The sequence below is a fragment of the Colobus angolensis genome, unplaced genomic scaffold, assembly GCF_000951035.1.
Source record: "Colobus angolensis palliatus isolate OR3802 unplaced genomic scaffold, Cang.pa_1.0 Scaffold280, whole genome shotgun sequence".
In the NCBI taxonomy this organism is placed as follows: domain Eukaryota; kingdom Metazoa; phylum Chordata; class Mammalia; order Primates; family Cercopithecidae; genus Colobus; species Colobus angolensis.
Genome location: NW_012116044.1, coordinates 1,956,144 through 1,968,043, shown reverse-complemented (window position 1 = coordinate 1,968,043; position 11,900 = coordinate 1,956,144). Strand labels below are relative to the sequence as shown.

The following is an 11,900-nucleotide window of genomic DNA, read 5'->3' as shown; positions in this document are numbered from 1 at the left end:
GGTCTCGATCTCCTGACCTCGTGATCTGCCCGTCTCGGCCTCCCAAAGTGCTGGGATTACAGGCTTGAGCCACCGCGCCCGGCCCCGAAAGTTCTTTTGCTCCTAAACAGGGAAACTTTGCTACAAATATAAAAGCAAAACCCATTTTCCAGAATTTAATAGTAAATAGGGAGTGAGCTATTAATAAAGAACATCAGAAATAATCTTTGGAAATTGGAAACACAAACAAAATAAAAAGAGAAAACCCTATGAATCTAAATTCTTTCTACTTTTCTTTCTAGTCAGTCTAAGGCATGGTTCAATTCTGTTTTTCAGTTTCCAAAACCTAGTGGAGGGTTTCTTTAAGAACAATGTAACCACTGCACTACAGCTCTGAACAACCATTTTATAAAGTTTAATAACATTCTAATAGAATGACTTCTTTCAGAACTCAGAATTATGGTCATTTGGGGATGAAGAATGAGAACATGTCAACTGTGTCTTTCATACACTGAATAACAGATATGTGGTGCTACTATCCTCAGCATTAGACTTCTCAGCCTTATTACCTAAACACTGGGGTCTGATCCTAACTTCAAAAAAAGAGCAATATAATGAGGTAGGCTTATTTCCTAAACAATTATTCTAGTGGAAACAGAAACTCTCAACTTTCTAAGGTTGGTTTACTGTTTTTTTTTCTTTTTAATTAACAAGACATGTAAAAAAGTTAGGAAGAAGCTATAGGCGAGAAATTAGCAATTAGCTAAAGAGTATGCCGAAATAGGGACATTATGCAGGCAGTTTATAAAAAAACATTAGCTTTACACATTTGAAAGTGTAAAACATTAGCTTTACACATTTGAAAAGTAAAAAATAGTATACATCTTTAACAAGGAAAAAATAAAAATAGGATTACAGATGTTTATAAATATAAATCAGGTGAAATAAATGCTGCATGTAAACTATTAAATATAGTTTAAAGAACACACCATTAAAACTGAAAACAAGACATATACATGAAACATTTATTATGAGTATTCATAAAATCTATGGCAACACAATGTGAAAAAATTAGGCAAATTGTAGATTTTTTAATACTAGATATCAAATTTGCTGATTATAACAAAATTGATTTACTGAGCACCTGCTATGTGCTTACTAGGATAATCACCTTATATAAATTATGTCATCTAATCTGGACAACTATGAAGTTAAGGACCTCTCTTATCCTTATTTACATATGAATAAAAAGGTCACATAGCTAGGAAATGGAAGACTTGGCATTTGGATTCACAGCTTTCTCATTCCATAACCCAGGATACTTAACCATAATTCAATTTCATCTAGTTAAAAAAAAGTTCTTAAAAAAAGAAACAGTTTTTACAAGTGTATCTTTTCATATATAGATCAATTAGGTTATTATTAGAAATCAGCCTTCTATCACTTCAAATAACCAAACAAAAATAACTGTCACTACCAGAATCTATGCTACAGAGTTAATAGCATGCTTTGCACATCTCTTTTTTAAAATCATAAACTCCTCTCAGGTTAACAGAACCTTCCCCCCGTCTCCATTTTATCACTCTTCTGAAGATCAAATGGTTTATATACAATTTTGGAGAAACAGAATGAGGAAATAGACTGAGAATTTGGAAGAGGAGAAATAAGGTGGAATATTAAAATGCTCAAATCGGCATTATCATTGGCTTGAGTAATTCTCCACAGATACAGATCTACTCTGGATATCAGCCTTGGGGACTAGATTATCTGGTAGGTCCTGACTAACTTGTTCACTGGATATACTTCTTCCCTATAAAAAGACTTCCATGTTTGGGTGTAAAATGTTATATTAAGTTTGTTGTTAACCAGCCTCTCATTTAATATCCATTTCCTTTCTGACTAATACTTCTTGTAAACTCACAGCAGTTTTAAATACCTGGCATAGAGTCAGCAATACAGGTATGGCAGTACAAGGTGTTCTGGAGTATGATTAGCTTTGGTGTAAACATCCTATCTAAAATAGCCTTCAGGTAATCTGAATGTACTTTTGTTGCCAATTTAAGCAGAAGGTGAAATTTGGAAATACAGAGAATCTCCATACACTCTAAGTACATTGTATCTCCATACATTGAAGTTTTAAAAATTGTAAGTTAAAATGAACAACACTGTAATTTTGTAACCTTCACTTACGTTCCCAACAAACAGTTTAAGGAAAAAGTTGACTGCTACATATTTCCATTCTATAACCCTTTTTATCCAAGTATCTCCAAAATCATAGATAGTGAACTTGACTAGCTGTTCTTAAGGAAGTTGAAAAGCAGAACAACCAAAGATGTCAGGGTAAAAAAATCACTAGGCCTTCAACTCTCTGAGCATGTAAAATTTTCATTTCTACTCAGTGGAAAACTGTTAAAGTTTGCTAAGAAGAATTTTATTAAAATCCAAGTTCTATGTACTGTCAGAGTCACTTAAGGTCCCCATTCTTCTGGTGCCATAATTAATATCTTTTGGCCACAGAAGAAAATATTTAGAGGCATTGACTAAGATCCCAAGATCCCAGCTTTCTGGACGGACTGTAAGAGAAGCATAACCATACTACATATCTCTGGAGGTCCAATCCCTAAGGGATTCCTTATATAACTAATTTAATTTATGACAGGTATATAGCCACACAGATTTTTAACACTTGAAAGGATTATAAAAAGACCATTTTCCTATCCCCTTATTAAAAGATGAAAGTGCATTCTAGACCTGATAAATGATTTGGCTAAACTTATTTTGTTCTAGGTGGCCATGATGGGTCTTGGCTTTTACCGAATTTCTTCATTTAGCATGTAGATCATAAAATGCTGAGGAAGGGAAAAGGGGAGTGGTGCGGGACTAGCTGAAAAGTTATAGTCCTAAATATCCACTTTTAGCATATGCTGATTTTTGCTCTGAAGGATCCTTTCATAATTCATTTACAGCAGAGAAGCCATATTTTAGCCACTAAACAGGTACAGAGATTATGCCTTTGTCCTTACAGTTTATATTCAAAGTTATATAATATGGCTCAGAGGATATAATCCACCTTAATCTTAATATTCTAGCAATTTATACCAAGTGCTGTACCTCATGGCAGGTTTAAGTTTGCACAAAAGACCTTTTATTAAATTTATTATCATTTTTTATTTCAATAGGCTTTTGGGGAACACATGGTATTTGGTTACATGGATAAGTTCTTTAGTGGTGATTTCTGAGATTTTGGTGCACCCATCACCCAAGCAGTGTACACTGTACCTAGTGTGTAGTCTTTTATCCCTCACTCCCCTCACACCCTTTCCCCTGAGTCACCAAAGTCCACTGCATCCTTATGCCTTTGCATCCTCATAGCTTTGCTCCCACTTATGAGAACATAAGATGTTTGGGTTTCCATTTCTGAGTTACTTCACTTAGAATAATGGTTGCCAATTCCATCCAGATTGCTGCAAACGCCATTATTTCGTTCCTTTTTATGGCTGAGTAGTATTCCATGGTGTATATATATGCCACAATTTCTTTATCCATTGGGCTGGTTCCATATTTTTGCAATTGCGAATTATGCTGCTATAAACATGTATGTGTAAGTATCTTTGTCATATAATGACTTACTTCCTCTAGGTAGATACCAGTAGTGGGATTGCCGGATCAAATGGTAGTTCTACTTTTAGTTCTTTAAGGAATCTCCACACTGTTTTCCATAGTGGTTGTACTAGTTTACATTCCCACCAGCAGTGTAATGATATTTCCTTTTCACCACATCCACATCCTCATCTATTATTTTTTGATACTGCATTGTGGTTTTGATTTTCATTTTCCTGATCATTAGTGATGATGATTATTTTTTCATATGTTTGTTAGCCATTTGTGTATCTCCTACAAAAGACATCTTTAACAGCCCAATTTATTTTTATCCAAGTGCTCATGAGGTAAATATTAAAGTTACAGAAAGTAGTTTATATATTTGAGATGTAAAATCTCCATTTGTTTATTTAACGAAAATAACTACGTAAGGTGCTATGCTGGGCATTGTGAGGGAGATAAAGGTGGATCAGAGAAAAATAAGACACCTTGTACAGATGTAAAGCTTGTATCTACAAAAGGGTGCCCAGCCAAGGGGGGCAAATAGGGCTGAAATGTTGCTCATGCTCTGACAAGCTTTTTGCCCTAACAGGAAGTTGTCACCAAGTGGGGTGAAGGAGCACCTTTTTCTAATTCATGTAATGGTGCTTGGTAGGCTAGCTAGTGGTTGCTTTGGACACAAATGCCACAAATCTTTCAATAACACAAATCTGACCACAACGGTCATCACATTTTTCAATGGTTCTCCATTGCTGAAAGGAGAACAGCAAGTTCAGATGATATTCAAGTTCCTTCACATTTAAATCTGACCTACTTTTTCTGCTTCATCCCCTACTACTTCCACATGAAGACTCTTTCTGCCAATCATATTCAACCTTTAACTGATTTTAGACCACACCATGTTCTTTCATTCATCTCTGCCTTTCCATCTCCCCATCAAAACTCAGAAAAAAAATTCTTCTGGGTATCATCTATCTCATTTAATCCCAGGTAGTGTGAGTTACTCCTTCTCCTTTCTCCTACAGCATTCTGCACATCACTAGATCATGCCACATAAATACATTATATAGAACTTTGTTATCTATACCTTTCATTCTAAACTGCAAACATTATTCACAATACCTAGGAAATAAAAGAAATTAATTGATAAAAACAAGGTTCCTAACTTTAGGTAGCTTATACTTTTTGGAGAAGATGAAAACAAGGTAGGTAAAGACAATTACTGTAAGAGAAAAATGTATAAAAATGGTACAGATATTTCATATCTGCTGTTTAGTTTGCTAAGTCATTATTCATAGGAATTGACAAACTTTTATCAAATATTCAGAGATGTCAAAGGGAACTATGAAAGTTTCCAAGAATGTTGTGTTGACTCAGAGGCATTAGGAGATTGTGAAGAGTCTTTCAAGTGGAATTGAGAGACCTGGTTTCTGGTCCCAGGTTTGTCACTTATTTGCTGTGGGATCTCAGACAAGCCAATTGCTTTTGCTTGACTTTAGTTCTTTGGCTATAGCACTGCTCTCACAGAGTTAGGGTACTCAAATAGATAATGTATATGAAAATATGATTAAAACTCGAAAGTGCCACTTCAGCAAATGTTAAAACTGACATTTTTGGTTGGTAAAATGACTTAGAATCAACACATAAATCTACCACCCATCTAATATTAATGCCCATCAAGTGTGTGTGAGACAACTGCTTTGCCGGACTTTAAGTAAAGTGCAAGAACTGATCTCTGTCCTAGAGAATCTGTGTTTGGGGAGATGAGGCAGCTGCTCATGTTAAAATAACTACAGAGGCCAGACACAGTGGCCCAGGCCTGTAATCCCAACAGTTTAGGAGGCTGAGGTAGGAGGACTGCTTAGAACAGACATGGTGAGACCCCCCAGTGTCTACAAAATTTTTTCAAAAAATTAGCTGGGCACAGTGGCATGCACCTCTATTCTGAGCTACTCAGGAGGCTCAGGCAGGAGGACCACTTAAGCCCAGGAGTTCAAGGTTGCAGTAAGGTATGATCATGACATTGCACTCTAGCCTAGGCATTAGAATAAGACCCTGTCTCATGCAATGAGTCTGATATTTTAGTTTGGGGAATACTATCACAAGAGACTTCACGTAGGAAGAGTACAGACATTTTAAGTGGCTATAATTGCTCCTTCTGTTTTCACTGTGTGGGAGAAAAAGAGAAGATGTCAGAAGAAATCTGTCTCTAAAAAAATAAAACAACTACAGGAAAAAATATAGTAGCAGCTAAACAAGTGAAACAAAAATAAGTGTAAAAGAGTACAAAAGAATAGGCTATTTCTTGGTGGGGTGGTCATTATGGTTTAATGACAAAGTAGTTATTTCAGTAGGTCGTGTAAGGAAAGAATACAGCTGGCCCTTGGTATCCAAGGGCAACTGGTTCCAGGAGCCCCTTAGATACCAGAATCCGAGGATGCTGAAGTCCCTTATATAAAATGGCATAGTATTTGCATATAACTTGTGCACAGCCTCTTGTATAAGTCATCTCTAGATTACTTATGACACCTGATATAATGTAAATGCTATATAGTTGTTACGCTATATTTTCAAATTTGTACTTTTTGTTGTTGTATTGTTATTTTTTATTGTTTCTTTTTTCTGAATATTTTCTATTCCCAGTTGGTTGAATTTGCAGATGGAACCTGCAGATACAGGGCACTGGCTATTTTGAAATTCTGGGGCATAGATACAGAATTTTAGTGTAAAGACACAAGAAAGAATACAGAGATAGCAAAGAAGATCTCAAGTAAAAATAGTAGACCACTTAGTGATAGCAGCATGTTTTCATAGGGCAGTTTCTGATTAGGCAGGAAAAATAGGTTGCAGACAGTCCCCAATCCTTTTGGCACCAGGGACTGGTTTTGTGGAAGACAATTTTTCCACAAATGGGGTGGGGTATGGTTTCAGAATGAAACTGTTCTCAAGCATTAGATTCTCATAGGGAGCACACAACCTAGATCGCTCACATGCATAGTTCACAATAGGGTTCGTGCTCCTATGAGAGTCTAATGCCACTGTTGATCTAACAGGAGGCAGAGCTCAGGCTGTAATGCTCACTTGCCTGCCACTCACTCATGCTGTGCGGTACTAGTACTGGTCCGCGGCCAGGAGGTTGGGGACCCCTGGTCTATAGGAGGGTGCTAAGTACTGTGGTGCTCTGCTTCACTTTGGAGACAAGTACACTGCTGCTAGCTGCTTTCTAATAATAATAAGTAGAGAGCTTAAGACCAGGTCAAATGGTCCTTCCTTAGAATGCTTATTCCTATCTCAAATGTGTTGTTTGACTGGTCAGATGAACAATCTATGCCAGATTCTAATGCAATGACTCTGATATTTTAGTTTGGGGAATACTATCAGAAGAGACTTCACGTAGGAAGAGTACAGACATTTTAAGTGGCTATAATTGCTCCCTCTGTTTTCACTGTGTGGGAGAAAAAGAGAAGATGTCAGAAAAAACGTTAATCAGTGAGATAGAAAAGTAATTTAAGGCTCTCCTTTTATTAGCTATAATAGCTCAAGCATAGTGAATAGGACCCTTCTTGAATTAATGAGGCAAACTAGAAGGTGATTTTTTTAATGTCAAGCTGGCATGAAGATCTTGTGCTATTATTAGACCCAGGAAGGCATAGACTACAAAACAGAATTCAGGGCCTGACAGATCATTAAAAAATAAAATAAATAGACTAAGTTTACATGAAGTTAAAGCTTTTTGAAAACTCAGTGTGAAATGTATTTAACTCCAATGAATTGCTTTAAAAAGATTTTCTAGAGCTAGATTCATAAGACTATAATAAAAAAAAGACTATAGTAAGCACATTTTACATTTTAAAGAAAAGGAGGTGTTTTTTTGCTCCTGACTGCCACATCATGAGTTGCATGCCTGCTCCCAGGAAGGGCCTGTCCCAATTGGCTCTTCCCTGTCACCTCAGTGTCCCCACTTGGCTGAAGCTGGCCTTTGAAGATGGAAGGGAGGAGATTTACAAACTGGCCAAGAAGGCCCTGACTCCCTCACAAATCGGCAATCCCAGGGGATTCACTGAAAGGAGGATAATATCCAAATGCAAATAAAAATTCAACCCCACTTTTACAGATATCCGTCTTTGGCCTATGTTAGCAAATTCTGATACACAGAATAAATTATGCATCTTACTCATCACCTGTGTTCCCAAGCATAGGGCACATGGGGTAATGAGCCCAGTTATTGCCTTTTTTGTAAACATATTTGTGACAGTTGATTTCCTGTTAGAGATAAAACTCTTCCAAAAGTAACTGGGATAATTTGATAAAAGACACATGAATAAATGAGGTGGAATTGCTACAAGTAACTTAAAAATCAAAAATCAAAGCAAAAGAAAACAATAGTGATAACCAAAAAGATTGACTTTCTCCTGAGAGAGACTCCCAGCTGCTTTTAAATGACACATGTTTTTTCATGAACTGAGGGCTACAGCCAAGAAGCCAGGACAATGAGGGCCACAGCCACAGGGACAATGAGTGGCAGGTGGCAGAGATGGCTGAAAGATGCAACCTGCTTCAGTCTCCCCTCAGAGGCTGCTCCCTAACGGCTGTATTCCCCTTCCAGCGGGTGACAGACTTCCTCTTGAGAGTCTCCTGAGGCTTACAAAAGGGCTTCAATTCTCTGTATAGCCTCTCCACAGAGGAAAAATGGAGTAACTTTGAGCAGAAGGAGCTATTTCAAACACTGAGCTCGTCTAAGCTTTTATGGAACAATGCTGATTGGGCAAAATAAATAACCAAGTGAAAAGAAAATAATTTTTTTAAAGTAACCTCTCCTCATCCCTGTCATTAAAAGTACCAGTAGTGGGCACGGAGGCTCACGCCTGTAATCTCAGCACTTTGGGAGGCCAAGGAGGGCGGATCACCTGAGATCAGGAGTTCAAGACCAGCCTGGCCAATGTGGTGAAACTCCGTCTCTACTAAAAATGCAAAAATTAGCTGGGCGTGGTGGCAGGTGCCTGTAATCCCAGCCACTTGGGAGGCTGAGGCAGGAGAATTGCTTGAAACCAGGAGGCGGAGGCTGCAGTGAGCCAAGATCACGTCACTGCATTCTTGCCTGGGAGACAAGGGCGAAACTCTGTCTCAAAAAAAAGTACCAGTATCATCTCCATCCTAAATATCCTCTACAACTTTTTCACTAAAAATAAAAAATGCTCACTACACTTCAACATTTTGTTTCTCAAAAACAATTAGAGTGCCAGGAATTTCCTCGTCTCTGGCTTTCCTGCCCAAATTCTTGTTCGTATAGCTAAATAGTATACAGTTAAATAAAATTAATTTTATATAATCTTGAATATACTATTCTCCTGTGAGGACAATTAATTGATAGTAGTTTCATTTTTATACCCAAAGTGTTCAAAGAGACACTCCAACTCTGAGAAAATGGCTGTGTCTACAGCAGGGAGTTAGAGGGCTCCTCTTGTAACAAATGAGAACTGAAATCTATTTTTCCTAAATCTAATTTAAAAATCTTTTTTCCCCACAGTTTATCAAGTGCTTGTTAAACATGCACCATGTAGAAGGTTCTGTATGAAGACAGAGAAAGAGAGAGAGAGAGATGAGACCTTTTATCGTAAGCATTATTTAACCTGTTCTAAATCTCCTGTTACTTTTAAAGAAATAATAATAATTTTCCTAAAACACCTGTGCAAACTGCCTAACTATTCAGATCAAACCAAACCAAACCAAACCAAACCAAACCAAACCAAACCAAAACCCTCAACAGGGAACAAACCTGCCTCATCTAAATTAGAAACCACAGAACTACTAAGACGTAGCTGTTAGCAAAATTTCTGAGTTGTAATATACTAATTATAAATAGGACCACAATAATATACTAATTATAAATAGGACCCTCCCCAACCCAAGCATTATGGAACACAAAAATATAATTTGAGGAAACAGAATTTTCTGCTACTTTTCCTGTGACGATTTTCAGAAGATCTCATATAAAAATTAATCATAAACGTGCTTACATGTTAGATCAAATAAGAAGTGCACTATATAAAAATTAGCAAGTCAGTACAATAATTGCTGGCATCAAATAAGGTTTTTTTTCCTTTTAGCCAGACAGAATCTCACTGGGTTTTACTTTTGTTTTGCACTTCGATGTTACTACCATGAATTACTTAAAAGTGAGAAAGGCACATTTATATCTTGCTAACTGCTCTTCCAGTTCACTCAAGTGAGAGATTTATGGTTTCTTCATCTTCCTCTTGCTGTTTCCTGTAAATTGCCATATCCTCATACATGATGCCAGCCCTTGTCTCAAATCAAAAACTGAATTCTAGCAATGTTGGAGCAGTCAACCATAACTCTACGTTCATTTTAACTTTATGGATGGTCATAAAGATCATTGTTTCAGAGGAGTTAAAGGTGAGAGCACTTCACCTGCTTCTCAAGCTACGTTCCACATGGCTTTTTATTCCAGTGGACTTGAAAAATATAAAGGAGGAAAATCAAATACAAATGCTCCTCAACTTATGACGGGGCTATGTCCTGGTAAACCCATCATTAGTGGAACATGTCTAAGTCGAAAATGCATATATGTGTTTTTTTGACTTACGATATTTTTGACTTGTTATTTTCAACTTAAGATGAATTTATCCAGATATAGCTGTATTGTAAGTTGAGGAGTGTACCGAGTGTGTACCACTTTTGCACCATTGTAAAGCGCCAAAATTTTAAGTCAAACTGTCGTAAGTTGGGGACTGTCTATATCTGTATCTATGGTTCTTGGGGCAAAACAATGAATAGATCTGGGATTTATTTTGGCTGTTGTTATTAGCTATGACTGCATGATACACTAAGTCCAGTTCCAAACAGACTCTCCGAGTACCACTAATGATCTGTCATATGGTAATCTCTTCGGTGTTTACATAAGACGAATGAAAACAATAGCAAGCAAAATAGAATGTGGAGTCCTAGCCTATTGAATAATTCAGAATAAAAATAATCTGTAACCTCGTACTTAAAAAAATATTAGTTTCCCGTTACAAGTCCACATCATTGGTGTGACAGATGCTATTTCTGTGTCGGGGTACATAGTTGGTCCTTTCCTTAAGAAATGCAGGTAGAAAAGTTGCACAATTACTTCATGGAATTTTATTTGGTAAATAAAAATAGCTTAAGTAAAGAGTTGGCAAGGAGAGAAAAAATGTTTATCTGTCATACATAAAAGTCATTTTTATATTTTCACAGAGGTCTTCCTGTTCTTGTCAAGAGTTTATCTTCAGAGGTAAGGGCAGAGGGTCCCTTCTACTGTGAGACAATCTTTAATACAAAATTAGACTGAGATAACTTGCCAAAATGATAAAAAGATGATAATGATACAATCTCTTTGCTTTGCCCTTTATACTCACGATATCCTAATTTCATTTCTATGCTCTCCACGAGGAAACAGCAGGGAAAGTAGTAGTATCATTTCCATTTGATGGGTAAAGAAAGCAAAGTTAGGGAAGTGTGTGATTGGTTAGAAACTGCTGTATTAAGAAACCCAGTGGAAGAATCTACTTCTAGTCTAGTGTTCTTCTCACTATATTATGTGATTCCTCTGAAGACTACATTTTGACAAATAATATGAGCAAGTAAAAAACAATTGTGATATAATAGAGGCCACGCAAAGTGCAATTTACCTTAGTGACTATGTCACTTCCTGTTTCAAGATTTCTTAGTATATGGTCATTTAAAACACCTCACGGCAAGCAATTTATTTTGCTTAATGACCTCAAGCCACTGCTTTCCTCCCACCAATGTATTTTGAAGGGAACTATCTTACCTCTGCTCCTGAGTATGCATCAGTTTGAAGGATGAGTTCATCCAGGTCAACTTCATTACTGACAGGCATGGAGTGAAACTGCAGCTTAAATATTTCCCTTCTTGTTGCTGCATCCGGTAAAGGCACGTAGATGATTCTATCAATTCTTCCAGGTCGCATCAAAGCCTATAAAGAAAATGAGGCAACATGAATTAACCGGGCTCAGAACTGATATTCCATCTCAAAGATACCTAGGGAAAGATGTCTGGAATTTCATGAACGATTCACTATTATCCATAATTGGTAAATAAAACAGGTACTAGAGATTCCATAATCTATGTCACAGATACAAACAATGTCAAGAGTACTTTTGAAAATAGAAGGCTAGGCACAGTGGCTCACGCCTGTAATCCCAGCACTTTGGGAGGCTGAGGGGGGTGGATCAGGAGGTCAGGAGTTCAAGACCAGCTTGGCCAACATGATGAAACCCTGTCTCTACTAAAAATACAAAAAAAAAAAAAAA

General features: G+C 37.1%; 1 protein-coding gene across 1 annotated transcript in view; it reads right to left on the bottom strand.

The window, feature by feature from the left end:
• The window catches only part of SPATA5 (spermatogenesis associated 5), a 377,786-nt gene that overhangs the window by 49,400 nt on the left and 316,486 nt on the right, over nucleotides 1–11,900 (bottom strand). Inside the window, exon 15 of the mRNA XM_011948623.1 lies at nucleotides 11,399–11,563. Coding sequence (XP_011804013.1) covers nucleotides 11,399–11,563 — 165 coding nt within the window. The remainder of the gene's footprint in view (nucleotides 1–11,398; nucleotides 11,564–11,900) is intronic.